The sequence below is a fragment of the Mobula hypostoma genome, chromosome 2 (genome assembly GCF_963921235.1).
Source record: "Mobula hypostoma chromosome 2, sMobHyp1.1, whole genome shotgun sequence".
Classification (NCBI taxonomy): domain Eukaryota; kingdom Metazoa; phylum Chordata; class Chondrichthyes; order Myliobatiformes; family Myliobatidae; genus Mobula; species Mobula hypostoma.
This window is the reverse complement of record NC_086098.1, coordinates 162,939,379-162,959,328: the sequence shown is the minus strand read 5'-3', so window position 1 is coordinate 162,959,328 and position 19,950 is coordinate 162,939,379. Positions and strand designations below refer to the sequence as shown.

At 44.0% G+C, this 19,950-nt stretch overlaps 1 protein-coding gene across 4 annotated transcripts in view; it reads left to right on the top strand.

The window, feature by feature from the left end:
• The window catches only part of chd6 (chromodomain helicase DNA binding protein 6), a 370,255-nt gene that overhangs the window by 202,002 nt on the left and 148,303 nt on the right, over positions 1-19,950 (top strand). For all 4 annotated transcript variants that reach the window (XM_063040969.1, XM_063040970.1, XM_063040967.1 and 1 more), the window contains one exon: positions 10,687-10,822. In XM_063040969.1, coding sequence (XP_062897039.1) covers positions 10,687-10,822 — 136 coding nt within the window. The remainder of the gene's footprint in view (positions 1-10,686; positions 10,823-19,950) is intronic.

The window sequence follows — 19,950 nt, the reverse complement described above, 5'->3', positions numbered from 1 at the left end:
AGTTGATGATGGTAAAGTGGTGGATGTTGTCTATATGGACTTCAGTAAGGCCTTTGACAAGGTTCCACACGGAAGGTTAGTTAGGAAGGTTCAATCACTAGGTATTAATACTGAAGTAGTAAAATAGATTCAACAGTGGCTGGATGGGAGATGCCAGGGAGTAGTGGTGGATAACTGTTTGTCAGGTTGGAGGCCAGTGACTAGTGGTGTGCCTCAGGGATCTGTACTGGGTCCAATGTTGTTTGTCATATACATTAATGACCTGGATGACAGGGTGGTAAATTGGATTGGTAAGTATGCAGATGATACTAAGATAGGTGGCGTTGTGGATAATGAAGTAGGTTTTCAGAGCTTGCAGAGAGAGTTAGGCCAGTTAGAAGAGTGGGCTGAAAGATGGCAGATGGAGTTTTATGCTGAGAAGTGTGAGGTGCTACATTTTGGTAGAACTAATCAAAATAGGACATACATGGTAAATGGTAGGGCATTGAAGAATGCAGTGGAACAGAGGAATCCAGGAATAATGGTGCATAGTTCCCTGAAGGTGGAATCTCATGTGGATAGGGTGGTGAAGAAAGCTTTTGCTATGCTGGCCTTTATAAATCAGAGCATTGAGTATATTAGTTGGGATGTAATGTTGAAATTGTGTAAGGCATTTGTGAGGCCAAATTTGGAGTATTGTGTACAGTTTTGGTCACCGAATTATAGGAAAGATGTCAACAAAATAGAGAGAGTACAGAGGAGATTTAGTAGAATGCTACCTGGGTTTCAGCACCTAAGTTACAGGGAAAAGGTTGAACAAGTTAGGTGTTTATTCTTTGGAGCGTAGAAGGTTGAAGGAGGACTTGATAGAGGTATTTAAAATTATGAGGGGGATAGATAGAGTTGATGTGGATAGGCTTTTTCCGTTGAGAGTAGGGGAGATTCAAACAAGAGGACATGAGAGTTAAAGGGCAAAAGTTTAGGGGTAAAATGAGGGGGAACTTCTTTACTCAGAGAGTGGTAGCTGTGTGGAACAAGATTCCAGTAGAAGTTGTTGAGGCAGGTTTGATTTTGTCATTTAAAAAAAATTGGATAGGTATATGGACAGGAAAGGAATGGACGGTTATGGGCTGAGTGCAGGTAGATGGGACTAGTTGAGAATAAGCGTTCGGCACAGACTAGAAGAGCTGAGATGGCCTGTTTCCGTGGTGTAATTGTTATATGATTATATGGTTATATGTTGTAAAATCCTGGAAAGCCATTCTGACAAATACAGCAAGTTGAGCTGTTTGCATTACATCCTGGGATTCATCGAACTGTAGTGAAAAATATTCACAGAGTGACAAGTCCTTTAACACTTGTCGATCCACGTCCTCTGACAGTGACTCTACCCTCCTTGTCACTGTTGCAGGGCCAAGTGGTACCTTATGTATTCCGGTTGTGATGTCGTTTTTGTTTTTGAAGTCATTAAAAACTGTCTCTGCAGTAATAGCCATTACTTCCTGGAATAAATCGCCATCTGTAAAAGGCTTCTTGTGTTTAGCCAAAAGGTGACTTGCATGAAATGATGCTTCAATAGCAGCCTTATTTTGAGCAGCATGTTTTTTGAAAAACGATTGCTGGGCCTTCAACCCCGATTTCAGCTCCTCAACTTTCCTGGCACGAATTGCGCTCTCTGGGGGGTAAGTGTCTTTAAGTTTCTGGTGGTTGGTGTTGTGGTGCCGCTCCAGATTCCCCCTTTTAGTCAGTGCTTGTGTTTGCTGGCACAACATACATACACACTTGTCTTTCACCAAGGTAAGTAGAAATTCCTCTTCCCATTCTGTATGGAATTTGTACGTTTTTGCCTTCTTTCGTGGAGCCCCCACCATGCTATCAGGATATCATGAGCGAGTGCCATATATTGATGTTTGCGACAGTCTGTACTCTTATCTAATCTAATTGGTCACAAGCTACGCTGAAAATGCGGTGCATGGCGGGGGAGCTACACACATGCGCACTGGGCAGAAAGAATGGAACTAAAACCCCGCAATCCAGAAACAATCTCTTTTTACAAACAGCTTTCAGTAGCGGAAGTGTTGCTATATTTATCCTAATTAGTATTGCTTATTTTTATAATGCTTCCATTATAATGCTTACTGAGGAAGACATCAGCAGTATACTGGACACTCAAGGGTGGCGGGGAGAGAAGTGTGCGCAGTCACAATTACGACAGAGAAAGTACTCTAGAAGCTGAATAGTCTAAAGGTAGATAAATCTCCTGGACCAGATGGAATGCACCCTCGTGTTCTGAAGGAAGTAGCTGTGGAGATTGCGGAGGCATTAGCGATGATCTTTCAAAAGTTGATAGATTCTGGCATGGTTCCGGAAGACTGGAAGATTGCAAATGTCACTCTGCTATTTAAGAAGGGGGCAAGGAAGCAAAAAGGAAATTATAGACCTGTTAGCTTGACATCGGTGGTTGGGAAGTTGTTGGAGTCGATTGTCAAGGATGAGGTTGTACATGGAGGCATATGACAAGATAGGCAGAACTCAGCATGGATTCCTTAAAGGAAAATCATGCCTGACAAACCTATTACAATTTTTTGAAGAAATTACCAGTAGGCTAGACAAGGGAGATGCAGTGGATGTTGTATATTTGGATTTTCAGAAGGCCTTTGAAAAGGTGCCACACATGAGTCTACTTAACAAGATAGGAGCCCATGGAATTACAGGAAAGTTACATACATGGATAGAGCATTGGCTGATTGGCAGGAAACAGAGAGTGGGAATAAAGGAATCCTATTCTGGTTGGCTGCCGGTTACCAGTGGTGTTCCACAGGGGTCCGTGTTGGGGCCGCTTCTTTTTACAATGTACATCAACAAATTGGATTATGGAATAGATGGCTTTGTGGCTAAGTTTGCGGACGGTACAAAGATAGGTAGAGGGGCTGGTAGTGCTGAGGAAACAGAGAGTCTGCAGAGAGACTTGGATAGATTGGAAGAATGGGCAGAGAAGTGGCAAATGAAGTACAGTGTTGGAAAGTGTATGGTTATGCACTTTGGCAGAAGAAATAAATGGGCAGACTATTATTTAAATGGGGAAAGAATTCAAAGTCCTGAGATGCAACGGGACTTGGGAGTCCTCGTACAGGATACCTTTAAGGTTAACCTCCAGGTTGAGTCGGTGGTGAAGAAGGTGAATGCAATGTTGACATTCATTTCTAGAGGAATAGGGTATAGGAGCAGGGATGTGATGTTGAGGCTCTATAAAGCGTTGGTGAGACCTCACTTGAAGTACTGTGGGCAGTTTTGGTTTCCTTATTTAAGAAAAGATGTGCTGACGTTGGAGAGGGTACAGAGAAGATTCACTAGAATGATTCCGGGAATGAGAGGGTTAACATATGAGGAACGTTTGTCCGCTCTTGGACTGTATTCCTTGGAGTTTAGAAGAATGAGGGGAGACCTCATAGAAACATTTCGAATGTTGAAAGGCATGAACAGAGTGGATGTGGCAAAGTTGTTTCCCATGATGGGGGAGTCTAGTATGAGAGGGCATGACTTAAGGATTGAAGGGTGCCCATTCAGAACAGAAATGTGAAGAAATATTTTTAGTCAGAGGGTAGTGAATCTATGGAATTTGTTGCCACGGGCGGCAGTCGAAGCCAAGTCATTGGATGTATTTAAGGCAGAGATTGATAGGTATCTGAGTAGCCAGGGCATCAAAGGTTATGGTGAGAAGGCGGGGGAGTGGGACTAAATGGGAGAATGGATCAGCTCATGATAAAATGGTGGAGCAGACTCGATGGACCGAATGGCTGACTTCTGCTCCTTTGTCTTATGGTCTTACGGTCTTATTACAACAGTATTTGTGTATTTATTTTGGATTTTTTTTTGGGATCTACTGGGAAAGTCTTAAAGATCGACCGGTCGATCGCGATCGATGAGTTGGTAACCACTATTCTGGGAGAACCAGCTTCTCAGCATCTATCTTGTCAAGGCTCTTTAGCATATTTTTTGTGTCCACAATTTATTCTTCCAACTTCTGGACATAGAGGGTTTGTACTATTCTACGTGTGAACATACAGTGTAATAGAAGTATTCAACCCCCACAACTATTTTCACATTTTACTGTCTCATTTTGTAAATTTAAAATATACTGATGTAGGATTTTCTGAGCTAATTTACAAAGCATAGTGCATCATATCAAATCAAAAGAAAAATACCAAAACTTGTCAACAATTTACCTAAAATTAAAAACCGAAATTATGTGGCTGAAAAAGTATTCATCCCTTTGTAATTGCTACACTAACTTTCTTCAGGTACCATATACTGTATTACCGATTCACCCAATTTGTTGATGTAGAAAATTGGAGGATCACTTTTTTTAATGAATTTATAAGAATAAATATCCCCTCTCTGTCAGGTCCAACAGTATGGTAGATTTTCAACAGATGAAACCAAACTTAAGACAAAAGAGCATTCAAGACAAGTCAGGGAAATGACATTAGAGAAACACAAATCTGGAGAAGGGTACAAAATCATCTCAAAGGCACCGAATATACCTTAGAGCTCAATGCGGTCATTCTTGAAAAAGTGGAAAAAAATATGAAACCACTGCTGAGGTCATCCCATCTAAATTTAGTCGGCGGAGAAGAATGGCTCTTGTAGGAGAGGCTGCTATGACGCCAACAGTCACTGATTGAGCTGCAGAAGTCAGTGGCTGCAGCTGGAGATGAACTTCATGGTTCCACAATCTCTAAGGCCTTGCACAAAAAGGGTATTTATGGAAGAGTGACAAGGAAGAAGCTATGGTGGAAAAAAACCTGTTCTTGCCCATAAAATCTTTCAAAGCATCACTTAGAAGATACTATAAAGATTTGGAAGAACATCTTATTTTCGGATGAGACTAAAGTGGAACTTTTTGGCCACAACACTAAGCGGTACAGTACTGTGCAAAGTCTTTGGCACATATATATGGCGAGGGTGCCTAAGGTATTTGCACAGTACTGTATTTTGTTAACGTGGAGCAGAGAACAAATTTGTAAATCTAGCGGGAGCAAAGGATGTTGGAAATGGTAAGGGTGGAGTGCCGCGGGAGGTGGCAAAGAAGGAGTGTTGGGGCGAGGGTATGGGATGGGTCCAGCCCCGAGACACCAGGCAAGGTCATTTGATTCCAAACAGTTGGTTTACAGGTGTCCCCCGCTTTTTGAACGTTCGCTTTACAAAACCTCACTGTTACGAAAGACCTACATTAGTTACCTGGTTTCGCTAACAGAAGGTGTTTTCACTGTTACAAAAAAAGCAGCGTGCGATAAAAATCAGTGCGCAGGGAAAAGCAGCCCATCTCCCCCGGATTTGGAACGGCATTCTAGCCGGCATTGCTTAAACACGTGCCTGTGAGCAGCCGTTTGCAAGATGAATCCTATGGTATCGGAAAAACGTAAAAGAGCTCGTAAGGGTGTTAACACTTAGCGTAAAACTAGACATAATTAGACGTTTCAATCATGGTGAACGAAGTAAGGACAAAGTGAGTTTGGCTTGTGGAAGTTGACGAAGATGATGTTGTAGAGGGTTTGGCATTTCATGACCAAGGACTGATAGATGAAGAGCTGATGCAATTGGAAGAGGAAAGGATAACAGAAGCAAAATTCAGTAGCAAAAGTGAAGTTGTCCAGGAACTGAACGTGAGGCAACTATGTGAGATTTTCGCTGCAATGATGAAGTATGACTTTAATTTTGAAAGGGTTCGTTGGTTTAGGGCATATTTGCAGGATGGTTTGAGTGCTTACAAAGAACTGTATGATAGAAAATGTGCGAGGCTAAGCTGTCAAGCAAGCCTTCCACATCAGCCACCGCAGACGTCGAACCTCGACCTTCGACATCGAGGCAGGCAGACATAGAAGAAGATGACCTGCTTGCCCTAATGGAAACAGATGACAATGAGATGACACCTCATTAATTAATGAGGCACCTAATTAAATAGCTTGCTTGTTTTGGCTTTTTTTAAAAGATGTGCTTGGTGCATCCTGGCTACCACTGTACCCCTGCATGCTTCGCGGATCGATATCGGTCACTGCCCGGAGGGTGGGGGCCACTGCACCACCCAAACTCCGACAGCTCAGCCTAACACACCATCATCAGTGTGTTGGATGTCTTCCCGATTCCCGTAAGTGATACTACACTGTACATACATTATTTCTACATTTTTATCAGCTGTGTATTTTTACGTGTTATTTGGTATGATTTGGCAACTTCATAGCTTAAAGGTTACTGGAGAGGGTGTTTTTGCCAACAGCGCTTGCGTGAGATTTTCGCTATGGGAACAGTGCAGGCAGTCGTTGTAGAGAAGTATTTCTAATTTATATAGGCTATGCATTTATCATATCATTCCTGCTTTTACTATATGTTACTGTTATTTTAGGTCTTATGTATTATTTGGCATGATTTGGTAGGTTATTTTTGGGTCTGCGAACGCTTACAAATTTTTCCCATATAAATGGTAATTGCTTCTTCACTTTACAACATTCCGGCTTACAAACCGTTTCATAGGAACGCTCTACCTTCGGATGGCGGGGGAAACCTGTATTGATTATTACAGAATGCTTCTCTGGTGCTTCCTGCTGTTTCCCGTCTCCCTATCCCTTTTTCCCTACCATGATTCCCCTCTCTCTGCTCCCTTCCCACTCTCAGTTCAGAATAGAAACCCATATCAGAATTTTTTTGAGGGTAGCAGTACCGTGCAATACATAAAATTAGGAAGTACTAGAGAAGCATTCTGTAATGTGGAGCAGAGAGCAAATTTGTAAATCTAGCAGGAGCAAAGGATGTTGGAAATGGTGAGGGTGGAGTGATTATTACAGGATGCTATGGGGATGCTTTTCAGCAGCAGGGACTGAAAATCTGGTTAGGATTGATGGGAAGATGAATACAGAGAGACCCTGAATAAAAACCTGCCAGCCTCTGCCAGGAAACTTAAACTACGGAGGAAGTTCATCTTTCAGCAGAACAGTGATCCAGAGCACCCTGCTAGAGCAACCATGGAGTGGCTTCAAATGAAGAAAATTGGATGTCCTTGAGTGGAACAGTCAGAGTCCTGACCCTAACTTGATTGAACATCAATGGAAAGACCTCCAGATTGCTGTACACCACTGCTACTAACCTGGTGCAGCTTGAGCAGTGGGCAAATCTTGCTCCATCACTTTGTGTAAAGCTAATAGAGACTTAACCAAGACTACTGGCTGTAATAGCTGCAGGAAGTGGTTCAACTAAGTACTGAGCAAAGGGGAATGAATGCTTTTAAACTGCTGACTTTTCAGTTCTTGATATCTTAGTTTTTCATGATTTACAATTTTCCATAAAAATTCTCAGTTAAATTAATCAAAATCCCTAGTTGTAGTACTCATTTATGTGAACTAAGGGTTGGGGGCTGAATATTTTTGCAAGGCACTGTAAATAACGCACTTAGAACAAAACCACTCAGAAAATATTGCATTTACTAAAGTTCTAAAAGCTTCCAATCATTAACATTATCCTTGTAATTTAAAAAAAATCTATGCATTTTAAAAGCATTAGCTCAGACTTATATGACACTGACCACAACCTGCTATATTCACTAGTGCTTGCCAGGTCAGTGCACTGGTGAGATATAAATCTTGTGTTATGGCTGTCGAAGCAGTTTTTGTACACTTTACTACTGAGGTTCACCTATTTTTCATCTCTTACCAGTTAATTTGATGCACTTAATTAAAACTTGTAATGCTTTCTCAAAGCATCACTTTCTGCCTTATTGTGTACTGTCTTTCTAACTGCCTTGTCTTCATGGGTATTTTGTTTAAAGGGCATTTTCCATGGATGATTCAGAATTATTTACCGGATCTTCATCGAAACCTACAGTGAAGTGTATCACTTGTGTTAACAACCAACACACTCGAGAGTGTGCTGGGGGAAGCCCGGAAGTGTCGCCACATGTTCTGGTGCCAGCATTCCGGGAAGCCCTGAGAACCAAGTGTTGAAGTGATGTAATTACATGCAGAAAGAAGCTATTCATCTCAGCTGCTCCTTTGCAAACAGTCCAGTAGCAATTACTGACCTAATTCCTAAGATCAAGTCAAGTTCATTGTCATTTAACTGTATACATGTATATAACCATATAATGTATATAGAAACGAGACAAGTTGAAATTGTTTTTGTATCCTGAGACTCAAGCAGAATTACACTTGCAATGAGTTCTACATGGGAATAACACAGAAGGGAGGAGTTGACAGCTGGGACAGAACAGCTTGAGTCATATTGACTCGTAGAACTAGTCTAAGGGGCCAGGACTCCTACTCCGTGTCATTGTTTCTGTTCCACACCACCACTTCACACCTCAATCCATCTTGTGCTACCACCATCTCCTGCTGTCCATTTCAGTCTCCTATTTATGTCGAACTTCCTCTTAAACCTATCTGTGCTATTGACCTTAACCACTCCATATGATTCAACTTCCACATCATCATTGCTCTGTAGATGAAGTCATTTTCTGGCATTTCCTATTGTGATTATTAGTGACTATCTTATATCTATGGACTGTAGATCTAGTCTCCTCCAGAAGTGTAAACACCTTTCAAATTATTTCTTAAAGACTTCTAGCAGTTTACAGTTATGGTAACCATTTGCCAATGACTCACTGAGCTGCTAAATTGTAAACACTGATAGTGCTAGTAAACCATACAACTAAAAAAAAATCAGCTTCTACTTTTTATTTAATATACTACCTGCATGACCTTTTCTGTAGATTAGACAGTTAGGGTTGGAGTTTGCTGGTGGTGGCTTATTTGGTATTTTGTGTTAGCTCCTGATTGTGAATAACTTTTTATTCTAACACTAAAAGCTGTCATGCATTGGAATACCAGTACTTTTATAAGAGAATAAGATGATGCTTTTGCCGATAATTCCAGCATCCTACCACCTCTGTGGTTGTTGAAATGGGTAACATCTCTGACTGACGGTATCAGTATTGACAATGTCGAGTTCTGTCCACGCTACACATTACATCCGCCTGAGCTCTGTCCACTCAACCCAGTACATCCGCCCGAGCTCTGTCCACTTGACCCAGTACATCCACCCGAGCTCTGTCCACTCTACCCAGTACATCCGCCCGAGCAGCTCTGTCCACTCTACACAGTACATCCACCCGAGCTCTGTCCACTGTACACAGTACATCCACCCGAGCTCTGTCCACTCTACCCAGTACATCCGCCCGAGCTCTGTCCACTCAACCCAGTACATCCACCCGAGCTCTGTCCACTCTACTCAGTACATCCGCCCGAGCAGCTCTGTCCACTCTACACAGTACATCCACCCGAGCTCTGTCCACTGTACACAGTACATCCACCCGAGCTCTGTCCACTCTACCCAGTACATCCACCCGAGCTCTGTCCACTCTACCCACTACATCCACCCGAGCTCTGTCCACTCTACCCAGTACATCCGCCCGAGCAGCTCTGTCCACTCTACACAGTACATCCACCCGAGCTCTGTCCACTCTACCCAGTACATCCACCCGAGCTCTGTCCACTCTACCCACTACATCCACCCGAGCTCTGTCCATTCTACCCAGTACATCCACCCGAGCTCTGAACACTCTACACAGTACATCCACCCGAGCTCTGCCCACTCTACCCAGTACATCCACCGGAGCTCTGCCCACTCTACCCAGTACATCCATCCGAGCTCTGTCCACCCTACCCACTACATCCACCCGAGCTCTGTCCACCCTACCCAGTACATCCACCCGAGCTCTGTCCACTCTACCCAGTACATCCACCCGAGCTCTGAACACTCTACCCAGTACATCCACCCGAGCTCTGAACACTCTACACAGTACATCCACCCGAGCTCTGCCCACTCTACCCAGTACATCCACCGGAGCTCTGCCCACTCTACCCAGTACATCCATCCGAGCTCTGTCCACCCTACCCAGTACATCCACCCGAGCTCTGCCCACTCTACCCAGTACATCTACCCGAGCTCTGTCCACTCTACCCAGTACATCCATCCGAGCTCTGTCCACCCTACCCAGTACATCCACCCGAGCTCTGTCCACCCTACCCAGTACATCCACCCGAGCTCTGCCCACTCTACCCAGTACATCTACCCGAGCTCTGTCCACTCTACCCAGTACATCCACCCGAGCTCTGAACACTCTACCCAGTACATCCACCCGAGCTCTGAACACTCTACACAGTACATCCACCCGAGCTCTGCCCACTCTACCCAGTACATCCACCGGAGCTCTGCCCACTCTACCCAGTACATCCATCCGAGCTCTGCCCACTCTACCCAGTACATCCACCCGAGCTCTGCCCACTCTACCCAGTACATCCACCCGAGCTCTGCCCACTCTACCCAGTACATCCACCCGAGCTCTGTCCACTCTACCCAGTACATCCACCCGAGCTCTGAACACTCTACACAGTACATCCACCCATGGGGTTGTTGAATCTCTAATGGACAGTATCAGTACTGACAGTGTTGAGCTCTATCTATTCTACACAATACAGTACATTTATTTTCCTTGTTGATATACCTTAGCTCCCAGCCCACCAATGCCTTGACGATATCTTTGATTTTCACATTCCTCCCAACTTTGAGATCAATTGCCATCTGTTCTATGATTGAGAGTGGAAAGTAAAACTGAAATAAGTTGACCACAAGTTTTTCAAGAAGTGTACTTTCTTGCAGCAAAGAACAAGGCCCAACACCAACAGAAAAGAAGAAGAAAGGGAAAAGGAAAAATGGTGTTCCTGTGGAGAATTCTGAACAGGAGCATTCAGCAGAGAAGACACGTTTGGCTACAGAGGAGCTGACAGATGCTCAGGTAAAGCATGCCCCTGAGGCCATTCCCAGGGAGAATTAACCCTGGTGTCTGTCCATGTGAGAAATTGCCAGTTCTGGAACCTGCAGCACAAGCACAAATTCCCCAAGAACTCAGTCAGCCAAGTAACTTTATGGAGACAAAGGGGGTGGTTGGTGTTTTTTGGCTGAGACTCTATCAGGAATGAGAATATTGGAGGTGGATGACCAATATATAGAATTGAAGTGGAGGGGGGGAGACAAGGTAATATTGGGGGAGAATAGCTAGTATACAGAATTGAGAGGGGTGGGATGTGAGGCCGAGGGGAGTGTTGGGGAGGATAGTATACAGAATTGAGAGGGGAGAGGGTGAGACAGAGTATTGGGGAAGGATAAGCATATATAGAATTGAGAGGGGAGAGGGGTTGAGTTGGAGGGGAGTATTGGGTGAGGGTAGTCAGTATATAGAATTGAGAGTGGGGGCGAAGCAGAGGGGAGTATTGGGAGAGGATAGTCTCTACATAGAATTGAGAGGAGAGTGAAGTATTGGGCGAGGGTAGCCAGTATATAAAATTGAGAGGAGGGGGATGAGGCAGAGGGGAATATTGGGGAGGATAGAATTGAGACCGTGAGAGAGAGAAAGAGAGGAGAGAGACGGGAGTATTGGGGGAGGATAGTCAGTATTTAGAATTGAGAGAGGAGGAGGGATGAGGCAGAGGTGATAGGTGGAATCACATGAAGGGGAAGATGCACAGATGGAACAAGATGGAGGAAGGTAATGAGTCTTGGTGACCAGGATGGAAGGCAAGTAAACAGTGAACAAAAGGGAGAGAAGTGAGGGTGGACTTGTGAGGGACATGGATAGAGTCAGTGCTCACAGTCTTTTTTCTCACGGTTCAGGAATCAAAAGCTAGAGGGCATAGGTTTAAGGTGAGTGGGGAGAAATATAATGGAACCTGAGGGGTAACTTATTTTTGCCCAGCAGGTGTAGAATGAGCTGTCAAAGGCAGGTACAGTAGTAACACTTAAAAGATACTTAGCCAGGTACATGGATGGGAAAGGTTTAGAGCAGAGGTTCCCAACCTTTTTATACCATGAACCTGTACCATTAACTGAGGGGTCTGTGGACCTGAGTTTGGGAACACCTAGTTTAGAGGGATATGGACCAAATGCAGGCAAATGGGATTAGCATAGATGGGAATCTTGGTCAGTATGGGCCAGTTGGGCTGAAGGACCTATTGCTGTGTCATAGAATTCTTATCACTGATGGGTGTGGGAAATTGTGTTCATACCAGGTGTTTGTAGACAAGTAGAATGTGAGATGTTGTTCTTCTGGTTTGTGGTTGGTCTCCCTCTGGCTGTCAAGAAGGCTGAGGACAGACAGGGCTGTGAGGAAGCAGACGGGACATGAAGTGACGTGTATCTGGAAATTTAAGAAGTTCGTATGGACGGAGTGCAGCTGCCCTCATCTTCCCCGCCTGGCTCCATATCCCTCACTCATCGGGTTCCATCTATCATCTACCAGCCTCTGTTTCCTTCTTTATTCACCCCTCTTCCCCCTTCTGTCCACCCAATCAGACCTGGTGAAGAGTCTCATCCTGAAACGCCGATTGTTACTTTGTCCCCATAGATGCTGCTTGATCTGCTGATTCCTTTCAAATGTTTAACCCCGCACCCCTCCCCACCACCACCACCACACTTGTTGATTATTTCCAGGTGTACTGAGAACTCTATGGCAATTGCTAAAGTATTGTCATTCAACCACACATCATGAATATCTATGAATACAGCCAAACAAAACAGTGTTCCTCTGGGGCCATGCTGCAAAACACAGTACCAACAGTCATACACAGCACAGCACATATAAGATAGCAGTAAACATACAGTCATGCAGAAAATATATAATGTGGCCCAATTCTGAGAGTCATGTCCTGTAGATTGATGGTGCATAGGATGATGTTGGCAAGAACAGCCTGATCATCTAGTGCAGCCGCAGGTGGCCGTAATCCAGCTTTTCTTCTACTGAGCGAACACTGGAGGGCAGTGCCAGTGGCAGGGGTCAGCCTCCAACTCAGCAAGGACTCCAGCCCACCTGCTGCAAATCACTCTCAAAAATCATTGTAATAGGAGAGATGTACCACCAAATCATCTACCCTCAAACTTCAAGGGAAGATTGGTACAGGCCATTCTTTTACTTATGCATGCATGCACGCACATGCAGAATCTCTGCAGGAAAGAGCTGATACTGCCCCTGCCCTGACGCCTCAGGTGTGGGGTCTGATCCCACCCTGTCCCTGTTCTCCATGCTATGTCACCCATCACCTCCCATCACAGCAGAAGAGTGATGCTGCATTTTCTAGAAAATGGTCAACGCTGAATTCCTGATGTGGAGGTTTTGTGATTGTCGTCAGGTACCTTTGCAGATGGTGTTATATGCCTTCCAGATTGTCCATCTCAGTTTGTTAGGAAAGATCAGATCTCCAGGAAATGAAATGTGTAGATTGTGAATTGATTTTGCTGTACTATGGTTAAACTAACCACAAATGAGATCTTGCTTTGGTTATTTTTAAGATGTATTCCTGAGATTCTAGTTAGAGAAGCTTGACTTTCAGTGAAATGTTAAACCACTTGCCTCTTAGATGGACATAATGATGCCATGACCATTAGTTGGAAGAGTTGTGTAGTTAACTTTGGTATGTTGGTCCATATTTATCCCTCCTATCACTCAAAAGGTTACTGTTTTAGATCTCCTTCTCGATCCTGTTTCTTGCATTATAATAGTGGCCATATTTCTAAATTAAAAAACTTTTTTGTGATTGTGGAAGATTCCACGTAAATGCAAATACCTTTCACAAAATTAAAAGCAAAGTTTGTGGATGTTTGTCATGTGCACTCTCTGGTTGAGGGCTATTCAGCCCTGAGTTGCTACTCATGTCACTGACCACCTTCATAATGGACCAGGAGATGAAAAGCATTGTTGAGGAGGCTGCCCAATTGAGAGTGTTAGAGGAACGTGCAGCTGGCAGTGAGTGGTAACCCTGATGATGAGCAGAGGTGCTGTATTTGGCCACATGATATGTGAGGGTGACTCAGGTAGATAGGGTAGTTAAAACTAAGCATATGGCCTGCATGCCTTCATCAAACAGGGCATTAAGTATAAGATTCAGGAAATCATGTTGCAGCTTTATAAAACTATTTAGGCCCCTTGGTGTATTGTGTGCATTTCTAGTCACCTTTTACAGAAAAGGTGTGGAGACTTTGGAGAGGGTGCAGAGGAGTTTTACTGGGACACGGTCTGGTTGGAGAGTATTAGCAGATGTTGGACAAACTTGGACTGTTTTCTCTGCAACGTCAGAGACTAAGAAGAGACATGATAGAACTTTATGAAATTATGCGATGCATAGATAGACAGTCAAGAGTCTCTGTCCCAATGTCAGATTCAAGGGGGCTTACCTTACTGTGAGGACAACTTTAAAGGAGATGTGTGGGGCAAGTTGTTTTTTACCACAGGAGAGTGGTGCTCCCAGGAAAACCCTACTAGGGCTGGAAGCAGATACGATAGAGATGTTTAAGAGATATATACATGAACTTAAAGGGAGTAGAGTGATACGGATTATGTTGTCAGTTGGGATTAGTTTAATTTGGCAATGGTCAAACAGACCTCGTGGACCAAAGTGCATGTTTCTGTGCTGTACTGTTGCATGTTCTGGGGCTTGCTATTGCTCTACAGATATTACCTGGGGTTTTAATTGTTGTGGTTCTATTCCAAATGACAATATGACAATGGTATAGTTCTCCTGAATGGAAAACACTACTAGTAAGTCAAATTATTCCAATCTATCTTAAATGTACTTGCTTCTCTCCATCTACCAACCAGGTCTTTATTTGATTTCTAATAGTTCTAATAATTTTTTAAAATTTCAACTTTGGCTTACTTGATGTGACAAACCCAAAGAATAAATGTCTGCTCAGTAATGTGGTTTGCTATACTGTTATGTAGCCATGGTTTTGCCACAGTTTGGTTAGATAATCACCTGAGTACATTTTAGAGTTTGGACACATACCTGCATGCTGGTGTATGAGTCACGTTGAGCACTAGTTGACTGCAGACCTGGGAAATGTGTAAAGTGTGTAGAGAAGATGAAGATATCTCATTTGGATTCTGATTTCTGATTTCAAACTTTTACGAAATGATGGTTTGGTAAACCTCGCTTGACATTTCACCAGATGTTGTTCTAGGGGGAACAAGGAAAAGCACGCCTGTCCCTGGACAGCAATGGCCATTGGCAATTGTCACAATTGTTCATTTTTGGCTCTCTAGTTTTGAACATGTTGACTTTATGTGGGAATTTATTTAGTAGTTGTGTAATTTCTATGCTGTGTTTGAAGCTCTCCTGGGACTGGATGAGCTATTATTGTGGTCAATGGAAGACTCCAAAAAACAGATGATGGGATTGAGCCTGTTGTTTCAGACATTTTCTTATCAAATCTTTCATTCTCCAATGCTCCAGGGAATAAAGTCCTAACCTGTTCAATCTTTCCCTGTAACACAGGTTCTCAAGTCCTGGCAACGTCCTTTCTATACTCCACTGTGAGACCATTTCTCATTCTCCCAATTTCCGTTGAATAAATTCCCAACCTCTTCAACCTTTAGTGAACTCAGAGTCTCCCAGGGAACTATATCTACGTGAGGTGTATCCGGCTGTAGCTCCTTGAAGATTGTGTTAGGGATCTGGAGCAGCAGCTGGATGACCTTTGACTTATACAGGAGAGTGAGGAGGTAATCAATCAGAGTTATAGGGAAGTGGTCACCCCTAAGCTTCAGGAGGCGAGTAGCTGGGTGACTGTCAGGAGAAATGGAAACATGAATAGTCAGTTAGCGCAGAACATCCCTGTGGCCATTTCCCTCAATAATAAGTATACTGTTTTGAATACTGTTGTGGGAGATGGCCTCCCAGAGGAATGCCATGGAGACAGGGTTACTGGCACTGAACATGGGTCTGTAGTGCAGAAGGGAAAGGGAGAGAAGAGGGGACAGGTAGTGATAGGGGATTCAACAGTCAGAGGAACAGACAGGAGATTCTGTGGACGTGAACGGGACACTCAGATGATATGTTGCCTCCCAGATGCCAGGGTCAGGGTTGCCTTAGATCGCATCCACAGGGGAGGGAGAACAGCCAGATGTCTTCGTACATATTGGTACCAATTACATAGGAAGGAAAATAAAAGAGGTCCTGAAGAGAGAATTTAAAGAACTAAGCAGAAAGCTGAGAAGCAGGACCTCCAGGGCAGTAATTTCTGGATTGCTACCTGTGCCTTATGCCAGTGAGAGGAGAAACAGGACGATTTGGCAGATAAATGTGTGGCTGACACGCTGGTGCAGGGGGTAGGGCTTCAGGTTCTTGGATCATTGGGATCTCTTCTGGGAGAGGTAAAAGTGACAGATTGCACATGAACCCTTCGGGGAGCCAATATTCTTGTGGGCAGGTTTGTTACGGCTGTTGGGAGGGTTTAAATTTGTCAGGGAGGGTAGGAACTGGAGTAAAGGGATTCAGGGTAGGACAGATGGTAATAAAAACAAAGTCAGTGTCCAGTCAGACTGTCAGGAAGGGCAGGCAAATGATGGGACAAAATTGCAGCTAACAGGGTGAGTATCAGTGCATTAGAGATGCAGAATCAAAAAGGGCAGCAAATACAGCCCTGTGGGTGGAGTTAAGAAACTGCAAGGGTAAAAGGACCCTGATGACAGTTGTATACAGGCCTCCCAACAGTAGCTGGTATGTGGAGTACAGATTACTATGGGAAATAGAAAAGACATGTCAAAAGGGCAATGTTATGATAGTCATGGGAGATTTTAACCTGCAGCTTGGTTGGGAAAATCAGGTTGGTAATGGATCTCAAGAGAGTGAGGTTGTTGAATGCCTATGAGGTGGCATTTGTCATTGAACCTATTAGGGGATCAGCTGTACTGGATTGGGTGTTATGTAATGAACCGAGGGCAATTAGGGAGCTTAAGATAAAGGAACCCTTAGGAGCCAGTGATCACAATATGATTGAGTTCAACTTGAGATTTAGTAGGGAGAAAGTAAAGTCTGACATAACAGTATTTCAGTGGAGTAAAAGAAATTACAATGGTATGAGAGAGGAGGTGGCCAAAGTAAATTGGAAGTAGATACTGGCAGGGATGACAGCACCGCAGCAATTGCTTGAGTTTCTGGGAAAAATGAGGAAGGTACAGGATAGATGTATTCCAAAAACAAAGAAATACTGAAATGACATAATAGTACAACTGTACTGTTGATAAGGGAAGTCAAAGCAAAAGAGAGGGCATGTAACAAAACAAAAATTAGTGGGAAGATAGAGGATTGGGAAGCTTTTAAAAATCTACAGAGACTAACTAAAAGAATCATTAGGAGGGAAAAGATGAACTATGAAAGCAAACTAGGAAACAATATCAAAGTGAATAGTAAGTATGTAAAAAAAAGTAAGAGAGATAAGAGTGGATTTAGGACCACTAGAAAATGAGGCCGGAGAAATAATAAGGGGAGACGAGGTGACAGATGAAATTTCATCAGTCTTCACTGTGGAAGACGCTAGCAGTGTTGAATGGAGTGAGGGAAGAGAAGTGAGTGCAGCTACTACTTATTACAAAGGAGAAGGTGCTCAAAAAGCTGAAAGACCTAAGGGCACAAAGGAGGTTATCGAGTACTTGGTGACACAGGGCAAGATAGTACAAAGTCAGCATGGTTTCCTTAAGGGAAAATCTTGCCTGATGAACTTGCTGGAATTCTTTGAGGAAATTACAAGTAAGATAGATACAGGGGATGCAGTGGATATTGTATATTCAGAATATCACAAGACCTTTGACAAAGTAAGAGCTCATGGTATTACAGGAATGTTACTGGCATGGTTAGAGCATTGGCTGACTGGTAGAAGGCAGAGAGTGGGAATAAAAGGATCCTTTTCTGGTTGGTTGTCCGTGACTAGAGGTATTCCTCAGGTGTTGGTGTTTGCACCGCTCTTTTTTATGCTGTATGTGAACAGTTTAGATGATGGAATAGAAACATAGAAAACCTACAGCACAATACAGGCCCTTCAGCCCACCAAGTTGTGCCAAACATTTCCCTACCTTAGAAATGACTAGAGTTACCCATAGCCCTCTATTTTTCTAAGCTCCACGTACCTACCCAAAAGTTTCTTAAAAGACCATATCGTATCCGCCTCCACCATCGTTGCTGGCAGCCCATTCCACGCACTCACCACTCTCTGCGTAAAAAAAAAAACAACTTACCCCTGACATCTCCTCTGTACCTACTCCCCAGCACCTTAAACCTGTGCCCTCTTGTGGCAGCCATTTCAGCCCTGGAGAAAAGCCTCTGACTATCCACACAATCAATGCCTCACATCATCTTATACACCTCTATCAGATCACCTCTCATCCTCCATCGCTCCAAGGAGAAAAGGCTGAGTTCATTCAACCTGGTTTCATAAGGCATGCTCCCTGATCCAGGCAACATCCTTGTAAATCTCCTCTGCACCCTTTTTATGTTTTCCACATCCTTCCTGTAGTGAGGTGACCAGAACTGAGCACAGTACTCCAAGTGAGGTCTGACCAGGGTCCTATATAGCTGCAACATTACCTCTCGGCTCCTAAATTCAATTCCACGATTGATGAAGGCCAATACACCGTATGCCTTCTTAACTACAGAGTCAACTTGCACAGCAGCTTTGAGTGTCCTATGGACTCAGACCCCAAGATCTCTTTGATCCTCCACACTGCCAAGAGTCTTAATTAATACTATATTCTGCCATCATATTTGACCTACCAAAATGAACTACTTCACAATTATCTGGGTTGAACTCTGTTTGCCACTTCTCAGCCCAGTTTTGCATCCTATCAATGTCCTACTGTAACCTCTGACAGCCTTCCACACTATTCACAACACCTCCAACCTTTGTGGCATTAGCAAACTTACTAACCCATCCCTCCACTTCCTCATCCAGGTTATTTATAAAAATTACGGAGAGTAAGGGTCCCAGAACAGATCCCCGAGGCACACCTCTGGTCACCGTCCTCCATGCAGAATATGACCCGTCTACAACCACTCTTTGCCTTCTGTGGGCAAGCCAGTTCTGGATCCATAAAGCAATGTTCCCTTGGATCCCATGCCTCCTTACTTTCTCAATAAGCCTTGCATGGGGTACCTTATCAAATGCCTTGCTGAAATCCATATACACTACATCTACTGCTCTTCCTTCATCAATGTGTTTAGTCACATCCTCAAAAAATTCAATCAGGCTCGTAAGGCACGACCCACCCTTGACAAAGCCATGAACACAAAATACTCTGCAGATGCTGGGGTCAAAGCAACACTCACAATACGCTGGAGGAACTCAGCAGGCCGGGCAGCATCCGTGGAAACGATCAGTCAACGTTTTGGGCCGGAACCCTTCATCAGGACTGAAGAGGGAGGAGGCAGAGGCCCTATAAAGAAGGTGGGGAGAGGGTGGGAAGGAGAAGGCTGGTAGGTTCCAGGTGAAAAACCAGTAAGGGGAAAGATAAAGGGGTGGGGGAGGGGAAGCAGGGAGGTGATAGGCAGGAAAGGTGAAGAAAGAATAGGGGAAAGCACAATGGGTAGTAGAAGGAGGTGGAACCATGAGGGAGGAGGTAGGCAACTGGGGGAGGGGACAGAGTGAAACTGGGATGGGGGAAGGGAGGGAGAGGGAATTACCGGAAGTTGGAGAATTCAATGTTCATACCAAGGGGCTGGAGACTACCTAGACGGTATATGAGGTGTTGCTCCTCCAACCTGAGTTTAGCCATGCTGACTATTCCTAATCATACTATACCTCTCCAAACGTTCATAAATCCTGCCTCTCAGGATCTTCTCCATCAACTTACCAACCACTGAAGTAAGACTCACTGGTCTATAATTTCCTGGGCTATCTGCATTCCCTTTCTTAAATAAGGGAACAACATCTGCAACCCTCCAATCCTCCGGAACCTCTCCTGTCCCCATTGATGATGCAAATATCATCACCAGAGGCTCAGCAATCTCATCCCTTTCCTCCCACAGTAGGCTGGGGTACATCTCACCCGGTCCCGGTGACTTATCCAATTTGATGCCTTCTAAAAGCTCCAGCACATCCTCT